The sequence below is a fragment of the Scomber japonicus genome, chromosome 7 (genome assembly GCF_027409825.1).
Source record: "Scomber japonicus isolate fScoJap1 chromosome 7, fScoJap1.pri, whole genome shotgun sequence".
Classification (NCBI taxonomy): Eukaryota; Metazoa; Chordata; class Actinopteri; order Scombriformes; family Scombridae; genus Scomber; species Scomber japonicus.
Window position 1 is genome coordinate 8,105,552 of NC_070584.1, and position 21,063 is coordinate 8,126,614.

General features: G+C 41.0%; 1 protein-coding gene across 1 annotated transcript; it reads left to right on the forward strand.

The window, feature by feature from the left end:
* The first annotated feature begins 535 nt into the window (after window positions 1-535).
* On the forward strand, window positions 536-20,592 carry LOC128361295 (unconventional myosin-VIIa). The gene is made up of 47 exons (XM_053321700.1): window positions 536-553; window positions 687-788; window positions 893-1,045; window positions 1,616-1,800; window positions 2,170-2,291; window positions 2,419-2,561; window positions 2,654-2,767; window positions 2,851-3,004; window positions 3,098-3,174; window positions 3,262-3,381; window positions 4,124-4,263; window positions 4,366-4,576; window positions 4,661-4,796; window positions 4,883-5,052; window positions 5,153-5,290; window positions 5,382-5,540; window positions 5,643-5,735; window positions 5,828-5,922; window positions 6,012-6,096; window positions 6,753-6,971; window positions 7,262-7,468; window positions 7,559-7,771; window positions 7,869-8,039; window positions 8,125-8,418; window positions 8,508-8,674; window positions 8,762-8,888; window positions 10,360-10,479; window positions 10,679-10,852; window positions 11,239-11,466; window positions 11,563-11,730; window positions 11,840-11,957; window positions 13,956-14,082; window positions 14,175-14,341; window positions 14,425-14,606; window positions 14,692-14,813; window positions 14,906-15,060; window positions 15,214-15,367; window positions 15,935-16,090; window positions 16,792-16,897; window positions 16,983-17,096; window positions 17,199-17,286; window positions 17,393-17,499; window positions 17,795-17,980; window positions 19,280-19,396; window positions 19,617-19,700; window positions 19,808-19,927; window positions 20,045-20,592. Exons 1-47 carry the CDS (start codon window positions 536-538, stop codon window positions 20,135-20,137), a joined length of 6,699 nt encoding a protein of 2,232 aa, XP_053177675.1. The 3' UTR covers window positions 20,138-20,592.
* Window positions 20,593-21,063: the final 471 nt, after the last annotated feature.

Sequence of the window (21,063 nt, forward strand, 5' to 3'; positions counted from 1 at the left end):
AGTTCTAAGTCCCAAGCCTTGTAATTTGTGACAGTGGGTGGCTCTACCTTTGCAGGAGCAAAGTCAAAGGTCCATAAAGGAGAGCTATGCTCGGAAAACTCCCTGCTTCCTGCTTCATAGTCAGTCAAGGCAAAGTTCTCACAGCAGTGGCAGAAGGGGCTTCCACTAAAGAATCAAGTATTTACAGGTAAGAGCTGACATAACACAAACAAATATAAATATCTTCAACTATGTTAAAAATATGTTATAGTTTCAAAGGAGGTCACATGATTACATTACCTGTTATATCTCAGTATCAACTCATTAATGGGGAGTGTCTGAAAAGTGAAAGTTTTATTGAAATGATCAAATTTTAAAGCTTTTGCTTCATACGCTTTTCTACCATAAGACTTTCCTTTGTGAGTTCCTTTCGAAAGCTACATTGGTTTACTAGCAGGTCGTTATAATGGCTGGAGCTGGTCTCAGTCTGCTCACTGTGGTGATATAGATTATGATTGTAAATATATTTTTGACAGAGTTGATCCATGTTGACACCATGCTGCATTTGAGTAAGGTAAGAATGATACAGTGTCTCTAAAATATATATTTGATCTGAAAATTCATGCTGCTCAGATGGTAGTTTTAAGAGGTGTAGGACTCCTCCGGCTCTGATTATTTCATATCCAACTTCTGGTTTCCTTAACTAGGGTGATTTTGTGTGGGTGGACTGTGGTACTGAGGTGCCTATTGGGGCGGAGGTCAAGGTGACAGACACTGGTCAACTTCAGCTGATTGACGATGAAGGAAAGGTAGAAAACCCTTATTATATATAAACACTTATTATTGCATCAGATTAAGGAAAATCAGTGTGAACCATGTATATAATGTCACTTATTTGAATACACACATACAGGAGCACAAGATCAACAAGAAGACTGAGGGCACCATCCGGCCTATGCACCCCACCTCTGTCAAGGGTGTGGATGACATGATCATGCTCGGTGACCTCAATGAGGCGGGGCTCCTCAGGAACCTCCTGGTGCGACACATCGAAGGCATCATCTACGTAGGTTTCTATTCCCCGCACTCACTCTGAAACACCTAGTTTTATGATGCCCATAACCTGCTGTGGAAATGCTTACTCGCCTACGTCTTCCCTCGCTGTGAGTGCCTTACAGCCTTTAGACTTTGCCCCACGATTTATCACTCTGCTCTTTGTCTCCATAGAGACGAATGACCCTCTGTTGAAAGAGAGTCTCCCAGTGTTTCAATTTAACAGCATCAAAGCTCGACAGTGTGCCTTCAGTTATGAATCAGGCCATTTTGTCATAAAAAAAAAAACAAGTGATGTGAGAATGTGATATGCTCGGGGGAATAGGAGTTCATTTCATTAACCTCAGATTTTTACACAGATCTTGATGATTGTAAACCATCCGTGAAATGTTTAAATCCAATGAGTCATATTTAGTACATGAATCTAGCGCAGTGTTCCTTGATAAAACAGGGTCATATGGGTCACCGGCCTGATGATGATGATAAGAACTTGTTTATGCTCATCTACACTCACACACACACACACACACATCCTTATCAAATGTGCTTCTGTGTGACCGTTAATATCGCTCTCTGTTTACAGACATACACAGGCTCCATTCTGGTTGCGGTCAACCCTTACCAGCTGCTGCCCATCTACACCACAGACTATGTGCAAATGTACACAGATCGACGTCTGGGCGAGCTGCCGCCGCACGTCTTCGCCATCGCCGACAGCTGCTTTTTCAACATGCGGCGCAACCAAAAGAACCAGTGCTGCGTCATCAGGTTCTGATCTCATCTGTAAACAGGCTGCAAATATGATTGATTGATTGATTGATTGATTGATTTAAACCTTTATTTATATAGGAAATACAACATTGCCACCAAGAATTAATTAGAAGTAATGAAAAGAGCAAAAATCAGCCTTTTCAACATTCTATTTTTATCTACTGTATCTAAGGCCTTTAACAGATCAACAGAACAGCACAGTGTTGATTTGCAAAGGTCAAACTCGTGTGTGTAAGACATGGTTGGATTGAAATGATAAATAATAAAGGAAATACTAAATGAGGAAGTGAAGTATGTGTTTTCATGCCACATTAACACATTACTTACTTCTCTGCCCCCCCAACCCCCTTTCTCTCTCTCTCTCAGTGGAGAATCAGGAGCGGGGAAAACTGAGAGCACCAAGCTCGTGTTGCAGTTCCTGGCTGCAGTGAGCGGGCAGCACTCCTGGATCGAGCAGCAGATTCTTGAAGCCAACCCCATTTTGGAGGGTATGAGTGCAACACCAATATAGAGTTATAATGCAGTCATAATGAGCTTTACCCTCCCCTCCCTTTAAAAACTGTTCAAAATCACTTGTTACTTTACTTTCTTTAAATGTATGTTTTCCCCTCTCAGCTTTCGGTAATGCCAAAACCATCCGCAATGACAACTCCAGTCGCTTCGGGAAGTACATCGACATCAACTTCACCAAAGGAGGGGCCATTGAAGGGGCCCGCGTTGAGCAGTACCTGCTGGAGAAGTCTAGAGTTTGTCGTCAGGTAGGAAAATTGAGTATTTCCAGGAACATTAATGTGGTACAAGTGAGATTTTCTTGGATTATCGTGGTGAAGAACTTGTGTTCCATGTGCAGGCACCTGAGGAAAGAAACTACCACATCTTCTACTACATGCTGATGGGTTTGCCAGCTGACCAGAAGAAGATCCTGTCACTTGGGAGCGCTGCTGAGTACAACTATCTGACCATGGTACTGAAATGGAATAAAAAAAAGCTTAATTTTAGAGATGAATACTTTTTAGAGATAAATCCATTGTGTGATCTGGTCTCCAGGGTAACTGCACCAGCTGTGAAGGGCGCGATGATGTGAAGGAGTACGCCCACTTCCGCTCAGCCCTGAAGGTCCTAATGTTCACAGACAACGACTCCTGGGAAATCTCCAAACTGCTCGCCGCTATCCTTCACATGGGAAATGTGGACTTTGATGGTAAGTACAGTACTGTATGTATTCAGTTAATTCAGTTAGATTGAACACATTATCGCTGCAGCTGCTGAGCACATGATTTCCTTTGTATTTCAGGCACCATAGTGAATAACCTGGAGGGCTGCAACGTCAAGTCATCATCAAGTTTCAACATGGCCAGCAAACTTTTGGATGTATGTTTTTGGGGGTTTTTTGTTATGGTTTTTTAGATTTGAGAGTTGTGATGACTTTCTCTGACTGTATTTGTCTCGTTACTTCAGGTGGACTCCAAACATCTGGGCAAGAGTCTGACTAAGCGCTCCTTCTTGACAGCCAGAGAGAGCGTGACCAAAACTCTGACCTCTGCTCAGGCTGTGGACGGCAGAGACGCCTTTGTCAAGGTTACATGATGACTAAGTTTCTCTAAAGCAAAAATATATTTCAGAAATAAAAACAGCTCATTTTAATGTAATAGACTTAAATAATTGAACAAGAGGACACATACTTTCATACTTACCAGAAACATCAATTAATGGTTAAAAATAAAATTCCCCTGTGTGACACACTACTAGGTACTTCTATCTTTTAAGGCCTCTGAAAATCGTTTAAATAGAACTATGTGAGTAGGAAATGTCATTTTTGGTTGAACCGCTCACACCTCATGTCCATACTGAAGGATGAGGACCATCCTTAAGTGAGGGGTTGCAAGTAAACACTGATTTGTTTTAAGGGGTCACACAACAAAAGGGTTTGAAACTACTGGTCAAAGATGTACTTTATCAAGTCCAGCTCAAAATCCATCCAAAGTACATAAGCTATCAGGAATACATCTGTTTTTGTGTTGAACAAGTGGAACTTTTGTCCTGCAGGTGGTGCTAAATTAAAACCCTTTAGTATTTATTGTCTGAGCATCATTTTTAATGTGCTATTTATTTAACCTGGTATATAAGGAAAGGTGTAACCCATAAGGTTTTAAATGGCAGCATTAAAGTTGCAGTCAAAACAATAAAAAATCAGGCAATTGACAAATTGATACTGACAACAGTAGTCATTTGTCAGGTTGCATGACATCAGGATTTCGTGTTGTTTAGTTGCTACAGGTTGTGGCACTAAGTATAATTAGTATCTGTATCATTTGTCCAGGCTATTTATGGAAGACTCTTCATTTGGGTGGTGGGCAAAATCAACACTGCCATCCACAAGACCTCTGAAGACTCCAAAGAGACTCAACAGTCCATCGGCCTTCTGGACATCTTCGGCTTTGAGAACTTCGAAAAAAACAGGTAAGCACTCACACCAGCTCTTATCATCATGTTGCTGCTCTTTTTAGACACACAAGCTAAAATTCATCCATCTTTCTTCGCGTAATGTGCTTTTTCTCTCAGCTTTGAGCAGCTGTGCATCAACTTCGCCAACGAGCAGCTGCAACAGTTCTTCGTCAAGCATGTTTTCAAGCTGGAGCAGGAGGAGTACGCCCGCGAGAACATTGTCTGGGAGCGTGTCGACTACAAAGACAACCAGGGAACCCTGGATGTGCTCGCCAACAAATCTCTGAACATCCTGGCTCTTATTGATGAGGAGAGCAACTTCCCCAAGGTTGCTATTGTCTTTGTCTCTCCCAATATTCTGCTGCAACTAATCAAATCAGGTTTTAACTGTCATCTTTTTGGTTATTTTCAGGGCACAGACACCACAATGCTCCAAAAAATGAACCAGCACCATGGGAAAGGAGACATCTATCTTCCACCCAATAACAACTACGAGACTCAGTTTGGAATCCGTCATTTTGCCGGAGTTGTCAACTACGACTCAAAAGGTAATTCTTGAACTAATCAACAAGCCAGCCTCCCTCACGTCCTCTGTCATGTCCTCACTGTGTCATGTGCTCTGTCTTGTTTTGAGGTTTTCTCGAGAAAAACCGTGACACCCTCAGCCCAGATCTGATCCAGCTCGTTGAGACCTCCGAAAACAAGCTCCTCAAACAGGTGTTCCACAACGAGCTGGCCTCCAGTACAACCAAGACCAGCTCCAACCCCAGGATGAACTTCACCTCAAGCAAGAGCTCTCTGAGGGTCAGTGCAGCTTGTAGGATTTTAGACACAGCTGTGAATGACAAAAAAACACCATTATTATGTGTAATTACTTACATTATGTTGCATTTGTTTCCGACAGCATGCAGCTGAGAAGAAGCGCACCCCGACTTTGAGCGGTCAGTTCCGACAGTCTCTGGACTCCCTGATGAAAACGTTGACTGCGTGCCAGCCCTACTTCATCCGCTGCATCAAACCCAACGACTTCAAGAAGCCCATGGTGAGGAGAGAAGCTGCACTCACTCAAACAAACTAAAAAACGTGCTCGCGTCTGTACCAATATGACTTAAATCCTCTTGTTCGTGTCTCAGCTGATTGACAGAGGCCTGTGCCTGCGTCAGCTGCGTTACTCTGGCATGATGGAGACAATCCGGATCAGGAAAGCCGGATACCCGGTCCGCTACACCTTTGAAGAGTTTCTGGGCCGCTACCGTGTCCTGCTGAGAACTTCCCTCTGTGATCCAAAAACAGTAAGTTTGATGTCACTATCTTTTTAATCTTAGCATCCTCACACCTTTTTCTTTTTTATCTGTTCCTGCTGTGATTGTGTGACGATTCTTCTTTTCTAACAGGAAAGCAAAGAGAAATGCTGCGAAAGCATTTGTGAGACTGTGCTTGACGGAAAGGGCGACTGGAAGACTGGAAAGACAAAGATATTCCTGAAGGTACTGCCTCTGCATTTTTATGTTGGCGATGGTTATGTGGACGTTTTTCCCACCAACATAAAATAAATGTATGACTCTTTTTTTCCCCCCAGGACATCCACGACATGATGCTGGAAGTGGAGCGAATGAAAGAACTAAACGTGAAAGCACTTGTCATCCAGAAGGTCATGAGAGGCTACAAATACAGGTATGAGCAAATAAAAATCTTTTGAAATGTGATGTTTGTTGTTGATGTGATTTGTAACTACACGTCTGTATGCTTTATGACTTTTATAGGAGGGAGTTCCTGAGGAAAAGGAAGAGCGCTCTCGTCATTCAGAAATACTGGAGAGGACACAAAGGAAGAAAGCTGTACAAAGTGGTGAGTGTGGTGATGTTGTGTATTTTTTTATTGTCATTTAATCCCATGATAAGACCAAGAAGCAGTAAACAGATCCTTCTAATAAATATTGTCTATGTATTTAAAGCCTGATTTCTGTCTGATATCTTAAGAAGCTCCAGCAACACATGCAGTACAGGAGAACTTTATTAATAGACCAATGTGTTTCAGCTTGCGGCCTTCATCAGGGTTAGGGTTGGGGTAAGGGTTAGGGTTGGGGTTGGGGTTAGGGTTAGGGTTACAAATAGCGTTTAAATAGGGTATTTAAGAAATAGAAAATGTTTTAAAAATGAAGATCAGCCAATAGGTAGTCCATCAAGGTGGGGTGGGTACATGGTCATGTAGTCACATGATTGTCCCAATCATTGTCCCATTGTCTCTGATATCTTGTCCCTTTTTGCCCAGGTTGTCTAAAAAGTGTGAGTCAATCCCACAGAGTCTTGTCCTGGCGCTGTAAATACTGAGCAGAGCATTGAATGTGTATTCACTCAAAGCTGAAAATAGTCCCCAAGAAACACTCTATTTACTCCTATTTGTGTAACGTACGCCTGAAACTACAACTCCCCGCTGTTTCTTTGCGACTCTGCTAACACATTGTTTGTTTTTTCCTCTTTTTTCCTCTCCTATTTGATTTGTAGGTCCAGCTGGGCTTCGCAAGGCTGCAGGCTCAGGTTCGCTCCCGCCAGCTCCACTTCCTCTACAACAAGAAGCGGGAGGCAGCCGTCGTGCTGCAGGCCAATGCCAGAGGATATCTGGCCAGGAAGGAATGGAAACGCAAGAGAAACGCCGTGATCCTCCTGCAGACGCAGACCAGGGGCATGCTGGCAAGAAAGGCTCTGATGAAGATGAAAAGAGATGTAAGGTTTTTTTTTTTTTTTTTAATGGATGACAATTGTAAGAGAAGTCCTTCATGGTTTAATCTGGCATTGAACCCCCCACCTCCCAAATGCTCTACTAGCACTACTCAGTAGGCAGCAGCAGAAAACTGTGATTAAAATGCTAATTCTACAGTTAAAATATGATTAATTTTTAATCCTCGTTCCCCCCCAAACCACTGCTGTGAATAATGAGTAATTTGTTATTTGGGTGCATGGTTAATTCGGTAGTAAAAGACATGCTGATCTTTCTTTTGTGTTTGTTTTTTCAGAAATACCTCTCTGATAAAGAGAGAGAAGAGGAGCAGAGGATCATCAGGGAGAGACAGAGACACCTGGAGGAAGTGCTGAGGCAGAAGAGAGAGAATGAGGCCAAATCCCAGTCAGAGTCCATCACAGACCAGGAGATGGTGGACAGCATGTTTGACTTTTTGCCCCCTGAGATTGGACAAGAGGGACAAGCACCTGTGGGATTCGAGGTGCGGGAACTGAAAATGGAACACGTGTTCTCCTGGAGAAAACAGAGTAGATGAATGACACATCACACATCTGTATCTGTCCGTTTTCAGAATTTCGAGAAGAAAAGGGCCACTATGGAGGTGATCGACATAGACGACTTCCCCATGGAGGAAGAGCTTCCCGAAGAAGACTACGAAGACCTGGACGAGTACTCCTTCTCCAAATTTGCTACCATGTCCTTCCAGGGTGCAGCCACGGCCACGCACATCCGCCAGAGGCTCCGACAGCCCCTGCTTTACCACGAGGAGGCAGAAGATATCACGGTACTTCCTTTTGACTACTTTAAAGTCAACGTTTCGGTTATTCTGCTCTTTTTATTTCATTAACGTTACCTTGCTGTGTCTCTTGTGTTATCGCTAGGCTTCGTTGACAGTGTGGTGGATCATTCTGAGGTTCATGGGAGACCTCCCTGAGCCAAAGAAGCAGGTGAAGGTTCACGCAAGGCAGAACCCTGTGCAGGAACGCTCAGTGCTGCAGGACGTGATGAACAGAAAGGACAGACGTCTCAGCCACATGGTTGGCCTGGATCAGGTAATAACTAACTAAAGGACAAAAATCGATTTTTATGATCAAACTGTTATTGCTTATTTTAAAAGGTAATTTCTGTCTTTCTCAGAGGGTGCTAAGGAATAAAACTCCAAGAAAGGATTCCACAATCCCTGAGGAGTCGACACCAAACAGGAAAGGCTCCATTTTCACAGACCTGTTGGCAAAAAACAGAAAATTGTCTGCAGTTCCCAGCGAAGGGGCTTCAAACCAGAAGGTATACACCGTACCGGAAGGGAACCCTCGGGCAAGGAAGGGATCCACGTTCACCGACATGCTGTCCAGAAACAGAAAAGTATCCACTGCTCCAGATTTGGGAGCCCCAAGAACTAGCTTCAGGAAACCGTCAATCATCATGGAGGAGGTGAGATGGAAACCTAAAATAAAATTCTGTCTTTTTATTTTAACTTTATTTTACTTAACTGACGGCAATTTGATGTCTTTTTCTGATAGTCCGACAATATGACCGAAGTGTCCAAGCCTCCAGCCCTGCAGACTCTTAAGGAGGACAGTGATGTCATGACCGATCCAGATGATAGTGCCACTCTGGATCGACCGCTGACGACTCTGGAAAAACTCCACGCCATTGTGGGATACGGCATCATCAGGCGTGACCTCAGGTTGGTGACATGTCATTTTAAAATCACATACATCTAAATATGTTTTTCCTTTCTCCGTTAATAAGTCATTTTGTCTTTTCTGTCCAGGGACGAGATTTACTGTCAGATCTGCAAGCAGCTTCAGGATAACAACAATCGCAACAGCTACCACCGCGGTTGGATCCTGCTGTCGCTCTGCTTGGGCATTTTCTCTCCAAGTGATAGCTTTATAAGGGTGAGTACAACAGTGTTTATTCTGGCACCTGATTTTGATTTAGTCTATTTGAAAATGTACAGTCATTGAAGTTATATTGTCACCATCTTTGTTGTGGTCCGTTGCCATGGTTACAGGGGTGGTTCTTGTCAACCGTTTGTGAGGAGAAACAAAAATGTCAGATATCCTAATGATATCTTTCATGAACATCCAAAGGAAGATTATAATGGTAGACTGCCAACATTAATGCTGGAAGTGACTTATTCCTTCTGATGGTAACAGGAGGATATTTGACTGAAAGTAACATTAATGTTAAATCCACATCACTTACTGTAGCTTATCTTATCATCAATGTCAGTATGTAACCTGCATTTTTGGTAGTGTGCCATAGCTGTTTATTTGCTGCATCTAATTGTCAGAGGATTGTAAAATAATTCAAAGAACTGATAACATCAGATAACAGTCCTGACAGAAACATAAAATGTTACTGAATGCAAGATGCTTCATATTAAAGGTGCAACAGGAGATAGTTTTGGGAGTTTTGCCCATCCAGAGCTACAGTGTGTGACTCATTCATTGTTCTTTCACATTATTGTTTAGTTTTTATTCATCGATGAAAAATGTAAAACGATCTCATGTTCAAAGGTTATGTTCCGTCCGTTGTTTTTTTTTTTGTAGCAGCTGAAAGGTCAACCAGTAGGCGAGAGAGGTAGTTTAAAACTTAATACACAGTACCTGCAATCAAACTCTTGAATGAGATAACAGGAAGGAGTTTATAACAAAGAGATGGTAACACAAGTCAGTTTATCTGGTATGATTTGATAAAGAAGGGTGTGTTCAGCTATGAGCCACGTAGGCAGCAGGTCCTTAAACCTTCAAGGACTAGTTTTGCTACGTCATACATTCCTGATACTTCCAATTAATCTTCTTACTGGTTACAATAATGTTACAGCGGTTACCAGTATGTGCTGTTATCATACTGTACTCAGAATTATGTGCATGCTCTCTTTGTCATAGTTTCCCATAAATGGATGTCTGTCCATGACCTTTCCAGAAAAATCCGAACTCATTGTTTCTTTTCTATTGTGTACACGTACTTTTACAGTGATCCACTGTACAGGCCTTCACACTCAGCTGAACTCAGCCTCCAAACACAGACACACAGTTTATTTGTCTACATGTACAGTACCAGTCAAACGCTTGGACACACCTTCCCATTATCTTTAATGAGAAAGTGTATCCAGACTTTTGCCTGGTAATGTATATATGTGATCACAAAGTAATACCATTAATGTAGTTATTTTCCACTTTTATATGGTCATGATTCATCATTTAAAAAAAGGCTATGAACAAATATTTTTCATCACAGTTTTATTTTCATTGACAAAATGAACAGTGAAGTACAACAGTTGCTTTGGCTGCTGCAGATTCATAAACAGTAAGCCACATGCTGCAATGTTTTGCTCATCTCTTTTATCTCCTGTCTTGGCAGTACCTCCAAAGTTTCATCCGCTCCGCTCCAGGGGGCTATTCTTCCTACTGTGCTGAAAGGCTGCGGCGCACTACAATGAACGGAGTGCGAGGCGAACCTCCAGCCTGGATGGAGCTTCAGGTACTAAAATTGATATAAGATGCGACAGCGTGCTACATTTTAATGGGTCATTGCACCCAGATAACAGCTGGTGTCTAGTGGTTATTTAGCCACACAGGTAGTTTTGGTTTTATGGCATCAGACAGTCTTTGAAATTTATGATGCCTGCATTTGACATTTCCATTTAATCAACATTGTTTTTTTCTTGGTGCAACAACAGGCAATCAAGGCCAAAAAGAACATGATTGTGTCTGTGGCAGTGATGGATGGACGCACCGTCAACCTGCCTGTTGACTCAGCATCTACCTCTAAAGAGGTCTGCCAGATCCTGGCCAACAAAATCAAACTCAAAGACACATTTGGATTTTCTCTCTATGTGGCTCTGTATGAGAAGGTACACACACTGATTCTCTTTACTTCTCCTTTATAACAGTGAGATCCAAATTCTTTCTGCCCTTTGAGCAGAGAGAACGTAATGTACAAATGTGTTTTAAGTCAACTGAGGCGCTCTCTTGCTGTACCACTTGTGAAACAGAAAAGGCAAATATACAATTATTTGATCCAGGTTCTCAACTTTGAGAATTTGTTTCTCACATTTTAGTAAATTGGATATTTTTAGGTTTTGGATAGTTATTTATGTAATATGATGGGCATTTTTCACAGTTTTCTGATGTTTTATAGACCGAGTTGTGATAATCTGGAGATTCGATAGTTGCAATGATCATCAGCTTTGTAGTGTATCTAGATATCCATAACTTTAACTGTTGATGCGTCTTGTAGGTGTGGGCTCTGGGCAGCGGCCGGGAGCACGTGCTGGACGCCATCTCTCAGTGCGAGCAGGAAGTGAAGAGGAGAGGAGGGCAGGAGCAGCACGCTCCCTGGCGTCTCTTCTTCCGCAAGGAGGTCTTCACCCCCTGGCATGACTGCAAAGAGGACAAGACCAGCACGGAGCTCATCTACAAACAGATCGTCCACGGTCTGAAGACTGGAGAGTACCAGAGTAAAAAGGTGGGCTTCTATTTGGATCATTCATTCATACAATTTCAGTCACACAGCCTGATATAAGATGTATATCATTTTTTTTACACGCTTCTCTTCACGCAGGAGGATGATTTTGTTCAGCTCACTGCAAAACATTTATACATCCAAAACGGCTCAGACAGCAGCCCAGAAAAGGTGAAGGCAGCTGTGCAGGAGTGCATCAACAGCTCCCTGCTGGACGCCAAGTCAGAGGACAAATGGGTGCAGATGGTCAGCACGGCTCACACTGAGGTCAGTCACAACAAATGAAGAAAGAATGAAGAGTTCACCACGTGTAGGAAATATAATACTCTAACATGGACTTCAGTTTTTTTTTTGTTTGTTTTTTAAACTGTACTAGGGTTCCTTTGTGAGTTCAAAGCAAAAGGCAGATTCAGTGAAGGCAGAGATTGTGGACTACGCCCGGGAGACGTGGCCCATGTTCTTCTCCAGGTTCTTTGAGGTTGTCAAGCTGTCAGGTAGGCAGCAAGACACAGTAAATGTTTCTAACCTTTCTCCTGTTATGTAGGTAAATAACAAGTGCAATCATTTAAAATCATACAGCTGCAATTATATTAATACATGAAGCCATTAACACCCATGTGTGACAGGAAAGATTATGTGTATTTATGACAACATTTGTGTGCTGATAATTACATGACAATAAGAAGTACTATTAGCTTAGATTGATATAATGATTGTATGCATCATTTACTCCTTTATTATAAGCAAAACAGGAGTTTCTGGTTGTATCTGCAATATGATGTCTCATATTAAACAATAACAATCAAAAAATCAATGTGAAAACTTGGCAGAAGCAGTGCAGCATTGTCTTTGTTGAGTAAGTACTAAACACAAATGAGTGATAAAGTTCTGAGTTCAGGGCCCACATAGATTTAACAGATTTGTATTGTAATTTTTAACATAAAATATGTATAACACACACTTTCACACATTTTCCTCAGGAATGTAGAGACAAACAGGCGTATGTATGTCAGACTGGAATAATCAAATCTATTTATAGACGTACTATACCACTGGGGTTAATACTCCAGCAAAGTAGTTGATGAAGAGGGAATAAGTGGGCCAAAAAGAAGATTTCTCCATTCCCTTGATTTCAGATGTTACAGATGTTTAGCTTGTGAACAAGCAGTTTGCAAAACGATACATCCGAGCTGTCTAACAGGCTCACACACACACACACACACACACACACACACACACAGTCTTTTCCCAAATAGATCAAGTTTGTCCACACAGGGAACAGCAATAAAGTAGAGAATTTCCTTTTGTTACTATTTGTACAATTATTGTCCAGTTGACACTATGCTGGTTAAGTGGAAATAATCACAAGCTGCCAACAAGATTTCACAATAAAACATATCTGATGGAATGATGGAAGTATTCAAACCTTTTTTTTAGCAATACAATGAACGAGTATTAAAAACAAAAGTACTTTTTCAGCAGAGTGGTGGATCTGTGTGTGATATATTACATTATTACATTGTTACATTGTATATATAGTTAGGAAATTTAGTCCAGTGGTTCCCAAACAAGGGCTCCGGCTCTCTCCAAAAAGTCCCCAGACAAGTCTGAGGGGGCCAGATGAGTAATGGAGGTCAGAGAGAAAGAAACAACAGTTCTGCTGCATGAATTTGTTTTCATTTTTTGGACATTCCACTAATCTTTATTTTGGTTTTTTGAAATACTGGATTTGACCTCTTTGAGCCTTGAACAGTTATATAAATGAAATAGTGTGTCAAGTTTAGAGGCTAATTATTTTCTTGGTGGAACTTCTTACAACTCACTGACATCCGAAACATAAAACAACTGCTTTCATTTTGAGCATTTTATAAGCTTATCATGTTAATGTAAAATCATATTATGCAAAGTAACTGGTTATTACACCTGTCACATTAATATTGTGGAGTGGGAGTTGGAGAAAGTGTAATATTTTCCTTTAAAATATAATGAAGTAGAAGAAAATGAAAATACAAATACATCGATTTAGCATATAACCTGTTAGAGCTCAAGATTAATTTCTCTCTTCCCCTTCTGGCTATTCTTTTTCATATGTTTCCCCTCTGGTAAATGGAAGTCATTCTGAAAGGATCAGTTTAATGATCCAAAATTGTGATTGTCGATTATTGTTATTTATTAACAAAAATGTCAAACTTTCCTTGTTTCTAGCTTCTAAAATGTGAGGATTTGCTACATTTTTGTGTTTTGTATCATTGTAAATTGAATTACTTTTGACTTGTTGAAAAACAAGACCTCACATTGGGCTGTGGGAAAGTTTGATGGGTGATTTTCACTATTTTACAACATTTTATATGAATCAATTAATTAAAGAAAATGATTGACAGGTTAATTAATGATACTAAATAATAATTAAGTTGTAACTCTACAGTGAAAGCCCTCCTCCTTACCTCTGAGTTGATTATAGGGCCTCATGTTACCTTTGTGGATGTTTCTAGGTCCTCCACTGGCTAAAAGCAAGTTCATCGTGGCCATAAACTGGAATGGCATCACCTTCCTGGATGAGAGAGAGAAGAGGCTGCTGGAACTCTCCTTCCCAGAAGTCATGGCAGTCAATGCCACAAGGTAGAGACGGCACAGAATCAGAAGAGAAAGCAAGAACGTGAATGATTACATGTGTGAATCCTTTTTTGACCAAGCTGTGTTGCCTCACACAGGAGCAGTAAAGCATCTGGCCATGCAGTGAGCATGCTGACTCTGAAAGGAGATTTCACCCTGAGCGGATCCGCAGTGGAGGGCATGGCCGAGCTGATCACCATGTTCCTCAGCGGACTCACGGAGCGCTCTCAGTACGCCGTGACTCTGACGGAAGTCGACAGCCGAGGTCAGAAGAGCAGAATTAGAATTGAAACGTATCACACCTTGCTTATTACTCTTGCTAACTTCTGTCCTCCTGTTCCTTTAAAGATGACCCCACGTTGCTGAGCTTCAAGAAAGGAGAGCTCATCATCGTTATCAAAGACAACGAGCTATCTCAGGAGCGCGGCTGGCTCAAGGGTCAACATGAAAAAACGAAGAAAACAGGAGCCGTCTCCACTGAGTCCATCCTGGTCCTGCCCACGCTCACCAAACCCTCTCACGAGATCATGGTATGGAGATGTCAGCGGCACATCTTTCTCTGACGGTCCTGGTGCTGTAGAGTGTTTAATATTTTGTGTTTTTTTTTTTTTTCAGAACCTCCTCAACCTGTCTCCTAACCAGAGGAAGGATGCCATAAAAGCAAACCTGAAAGAAACAGGCACAATGGAGAGATTAGCTCTTGCCACGCTGAAAGAATTCTCCATGGAGTATTTCAGGTACCTTCCATTGTTCCACATCCTATGCTTAACTTTCCACCTGGAGAAGCAGTGTCCACAGAGATGTGCGTCTTGTTTCCCCGACCCCACAGGCAGCCCTCTATGGACGTGAACCGGCAGGTGATTGCTAGGAACGCTCCTCCCGAGAGGCTGTGGGTGAACTCCAGAGAGCCAATCAGACAGCCCCTCCTGAAGAAACTGGTGGGAAACCCCAAGCTCAGCCAGAAAGCCTCTGTGGCCTTCACTGATATCCTGAACAGAATTATTATATTATATCAAACAGCAGCATTTTCTTTACTCTCTTACACCCATTAATGTGTTAGGAACCATTTTCTAGAGGTTTAGTTTTTATCTGAGGCTTTTATTTTGAAAGTCTATTGAGTCCTTGACTGTTGTGCACCGATCCTGAAATATATGGGAGATTACCCCACCAAGCAGATGCAGAGTCCTCTCGAGCTCACTGACCTGATCTTCCGCCCCGCCACTGAAGATGAGGCGTTCAGGGACGAGGTCTACTGTCAGATCATGAAGCAGATGACAAGCAATAACAACCGGTACGCTTACATCACACTGTCACTGTCAGGATCTCAGAATATTTGGGGTAAAAGGAGATTAAAATAATGTCAATCACAGCTGAATTACATTTATTTCCAGTTAAGCTTAGTAATAATTCTATTTATTCTGATGTATTAGAATCATTATAATGCAGTTGCTTTTCTCTTTTTCTCGTTTTATATCGTTATAAGGATCTTTGGGTTTTGGACATCAACTAGGAACCTGAGATCTATTTTCCAACATTTTATATACCTAATGATTAATCCTGGAAATAGACAGTTGTAGAGTTGATACTGAAAATGTCTTTGTTGTTGCATCAAAATAAAACCAAGACTAGTTGATTTACTGTAAGTAGCAGTTGTTACCTTCCATACATTTCTTTCTTTTAGACAGAAGGAAGCACAAAAAATAGAACGAGCAATCTGACTTTGTGGAACCGAAAAATGTCATCTACCTCCCATGTTTCAGTTCACCTCAGGTTCACCAGAGTGAATTTTTAATACAAGCAAAGACTCCATTTCATCTTACATGCATATTTCTCCTGTGTTGCCTTCCTCCATTACCAGGTTCAGCGTGGAGCAGGGCTGGCAGCTGTTGTGGCTGTGCTGCGGCCTCTTTCCTCCCAGCCAGCCTCTTCTGAGGCACACCAAGCGATTTCTGGAGACGCGACGCAGAGAGCCTCTGGCCTCTGACTGTCTGCAGCGGCTGCAGAGTTCACTGAGGTTAGCCTGACATGTTACGCTGTGCTTTACTACCTCGCAGCACAGTGGACCCTGTTTTTCTAGAAGATCAAGGAGTGTAATGAAAGCTTCTGCTCCTCCCCCATATCATAATAATAATGAAATGATTTGTGTAACCAAACACTATTTATAAGGCAGCAGACGCTTATATAGATGCACAAGCAGAGGCAGTTATAACTCTGCACGTCAGGTTAACAGCCACAATGAGATGACACCACGATGGGGGTGGTTAGTAAAGGAAATGTAATGGCCGTGGTGCCTTGTGTTTTTAAATCTCCCCAGCAATCGCTCTCTTAAAGCTAAACTGATATCGTCTTGTTTTTCTAGGTACGTAAAGGGCATGATGTGCGATATAGGGCAGAACTTACTTGCAGCACCACTCACTCAGAATCCATACTCACTAATGTGTTACATCAAGTTCACAGTGAGGCCACACATTGCATTTGCATGGCTTCCTCTATAAATAAATTAGATTTACATGCACACACTGACAAAGGGCTCATAGAGGGCTTCTTTTTTTCTTTTTTTTTTAATCAGCACAGTCGGTGCATGGCATTTTGGTTTTTGCCATTTTGGCGATAAGAGTGTGCTCTTTTCTTTATCTGCGCTGAATCTGTGGGTTCGTTTAGTCAAAATGATAAAGCAAAAAATGACGTAACTTAGCATTTGTGGTTCTTGTGTAGGATGGAGCCCAGGAAACTCCCGCCACATCAGGTGGAGGTCGACGCCATCCAACAGAACAGCACTCAGATCTTTCACAAAATCCACTTCCCCAACGACACAGAACAGGTGTGAACACGGATGTATTGCACATTTAAAGTCACAGATAAAAACATTCTTTCATTAATACCAGTAACCTATCATCCCTCTTCAGATATTTGAGGTAGCAACCAGCACTAGGATCAAGGATCTCATCCAGAATATCAGCAACAAGCTCGAGCTGACTTCAGCAGACGGCTTCAGCCTTTTCATCAAAACACAGGACAAGGTACATTTGATGTATTGTCAAGCTTACACATCAAATCTTGATCTAGAAATTGATGAATTACCAGGCCTTCAGACATAAAGGAAGTAATTGTGTTCATTTTAGGTTCTCAGCCTGAATGACGCAGACTACTTCTTCGATAGTCTGAGACAAATCTCAGACTGGTCCAAGAAAGCCTCTCGCATGAAAGACGGTAAATAAAACATGATCTGATTGGATTGCAAATGATACTCTTGTATTCATCTGTAAAACCTCTTTGCCTGTGTGTGTGTGTGTGTGTGTGTGTGTGCACTCTGCAGGTGGGACGGTCAACGTATCCTACCTTGTGTTCTTCATGAGGAAGTTGTGGTTCAATGTGATCCCTGGCAGAGACACAGAGGCTGATATTATCTTCCATTTCCCTCAGGTACATTTGAATGATGCAGCACAGCCAACATCTCATTTTCCAGGCTGATAACTTTTTCCCGTATGATATGAAAGCCAAATCTTTCCATGAACACAATCCTACCTATAGATGAGATAGCATCAGTACTACAGTGCTACATTATGATCAATAGGATTATCACACATTAAAAAGTTGGACAGGCTGTGACCAGTTTTTCATCTCTTTAAGGGTTAGGATTTAAAGGTCAAACTTGAACCCAAATCTGTTCAGAATTCCCCAAATGACACACTTCATAGACTATCTTTCCATCTTCCAGGAGCTACCCAAGTACCTGAGGGGCTATCATGTTTGCAGCAAAGAGGAAATGATCAGCATTGCGGCTCTGCTCTTCAGGATAAAGGTCAGCAATGACAAGAGCCAGCTTGTCATGATTACCAAGATGCTAAAGGAGCTGGTGCCTGCAGACCAACTGAAGGCCTTGTCTGAGAATGATTGGAAGAAGGTATGAGGGCCTTCATTTTCATCTAAATATGTCTTTTATCTATACCTTAAATGATATGACTGGATATTGTCTACATTATGCTCACTATCATAAATCTCACGAAAAGACCAAAAAAGGTAAAGCGTTAGTCCGTCTGTCAATACTTCCCAAATTGCCTCCCCTGTTTGTGACATTCAGCCCCGTAGTTCCTACTAAAGATATAAATAATGCTTTGTTCTAAATGCTAAAGTCAGCATGCTAAAATGCTCACAATGACAATGGTAACATGCTGATATTTAGTTTAGTAGGTAATGTTTACCATGTTGACCATCTTAGTTTGTGGTGTTAGCATGCTAGGCAAACTTACCATACTGGTATTTAGTTAAGTAGGTGATGTTTACCATGTTGACCATCTTAGTTTATGGTGTTAGCATGCTAGGCAAATTTGCTGATGCTGATTTAGTTTAGTAGGTAATCTTTACCATGTTGACCGTCTTAGTTTATGGTGTTAGCATGCTAGGCAAATGTATGCTGATTTAGTTTGGTAGGTAATGATTCCCATGTTGACCATCTTAGTTTAGCGTGTTAGCATGCTAGGATTTGCAAACACAAAATATAGCTAGGGCTAATGGGAATAGTTTTGGTATTTGGTCATAAAGTCATTAGTCGTTATAAATCTTAGGGAGAACATGAATATCTGTGCAAGATTCCATAGCAATTTGCAAATAGTCACTGGGATATTTAGTTTGGACCAAAGTAGTGGTCTGACTGACATTGCCATTTATAGATCAATGCAACAAAAATTTCCATAAACAATTCACAAAAAATGGCAGTGTAGTTTTTAGCAAACATTACTCAAACAGGAATAAACAGTTCATATATTAGGGACTATTTTTTTCCTGTGGATTAATACACAACTGGTGTTTTAGTGAATACAGCAGCAGGACATTCTAATACATTAACATGTCACCCAGTGAAACATTGTTACTCTGTGTTTTTAGTAGTTTTTCAACAACAATGGAGCTCTATAACACAGAGGAATTATATTATAACTATCAGACTTTTGATGCACAGATAAAACCTGCTAGTAGCATTAATTCATCCTCAGTTTAGGTTTTTCAAAGGATTTGTTGATATAAAAAAATACAGAATATAACCAGCCTTAGCACAATATCACCATTATTGTGTTCCTGTGATCTTATCTCAGTGCACTGAGAGTATTGCCTGAAGGCTGCGGGGGTGTAAGAAAATCATTAACCTCATTTAAAACAGTGCCAACACTAGAGTATTGTATTACACTGTGACATTTCTATTTTTTAGAGTATTACCGCCACTTATAACAAACAAGTTGGCATGACTGTTGATGAAGCTAAGATGGGATTTCTGAAGACGATTTACCGATGGGACACGTTCGGCTGTGCATTCTTTGAAGTGAAGGTAAGCAGTGCAGTGGATGCAGGGCAGACGTTTACTTATCTTACTGTCTATAGTCCATTTGGTTGGGTGGGTAGTTTTTCTATCTGACGCTTTAGCTCTTTTTCAGTCAGTCACACCATCTGACAACACAATATACTAACTGCACAAGCTCAGAAAGAACATGGTCATGGTCATGAGCAAAGAAGAGTTGTCTCATCTTTCTTTCTAACTTTATTTTCAGCAAACATCAGAGCCAAATTTTCCAGACATTGTGCGAATTGCTATCAGCAAGCAGGGACTCACCATCATCCATCCCAAAACCAAGGTTGGAAAAAAAATCAATTATTAAAAATTCAAAAATCATTAATTGATATTCAATTAAACATCCTGGCAAGGTTCCTGTTCCATTCACAATTCTTTTCTCTTATGAAGGTGGAGCTGGCAAATCACCCATTCAACCGCATCGCTAACTGGTGTAGTGGAAGTACCTATTTTCACATGACTATTGGCAGTTTAGTGAAGGGGACCAAATTTCTGTGTGAAACTTCGCTGGTAAGATATGTTTAATATCTGAATCTATCATTTGGTACGTGTGCTTTGACGTGATTAACTGGCACAAAGTCTTTTTCGTTTCCTTTTCTTCACCCCTGTGTCTTTTTTTTTGAACAGGGTTACAAAATGGATGATCTTATAACCTCCTATGTCAACATGTACCTCAGAGAGAGGAGGGCAGGTCAAACCAGGAACCAGCGCGTCAACTGAGCCTCGCAAGTGAAGTAGCACGAGTGTGACGCAACTTGTGCCTCCACTCTGCAGCTGCAGATTCAAACATGTAGTTCATACAAACACACACACACATAAGGGCAGAGCAGAAACAGTTCCCAGTTTTAAAAAAGCGCAATCATCTTTACTTGTGCTCTGTGAAGAAAAAAAAAACACATTGATTTATTGGATGAAACAAAGTTGTTATAGATTTCTCACATTTTATTTAAAGCTTTGGTTTCTGACCTGAGGGGAAGGTTATATTGTGCACACATTTTATTTTAAGCTTTAACTGTGGCAAGAATATACTGTCAATTCTAGTGACACTGTTTCATGATCCATAAATAAAACTAAAACTAATTATGTTCAAAAATGTGTCTCCCATCCGCAAACAAAAACCATGCAAGTTGAATAAATAAAAAACATTTTTAGAGATAGGTCCAACCTAACTCAAGTAAAGGTCCCTGTTCTACAAACAGCTTAACTTAAAACACTTTATGTGTGTAGAAAGGTCTAAAAATGAGTGTGAGATTTTTGTGCATGTATTTACACATGGTTGAATGTGTGGGCAGATCATGTGACACGTACAAGATTGTGTTATATGACTCTTTCACATAATCTGATCCAAAAATTCACAGTGTACATGTAGAAAAGTTGAACATCTGGCCTTTAAGAAATTTTTGGACATTTTTCAAGCGGAAAAACTTTTTTAAACCCTCCAAAACATATTTAATCATCATTATTTCATCGAAAAAAATTTCACAGTTTTTGATATTTATATGCTCAGAAAATACTAGATAGATTAATGAACTTTAAGTTGGAAACATACATGTAAAATACTGACATTTATTCAAGTTTGGTGGTATTATGTTGTGAATCGGAAAGTAAATTTCTTAACACCATAATTGTCACACATCTGTCACTAG

Coding starts and splice junctions, on each gene's coding strand:
- LOC128361295 (XM_053321700.1), top strand. Junction 2,562..2,653: donor AGTCTAGAGTTTGTCGTCAG/GTAGGAAAATTG, acceptor TTCCATGTGCAG/GCACCTGAGGAAAGAAACTA. Junction 17,981..19,279: donor CTGAGAATGATTGGAAGAAG/GTATGAGGGCCT, acceptor TCTATTTTTTAG/AGTATTACCGCCACTTATAA.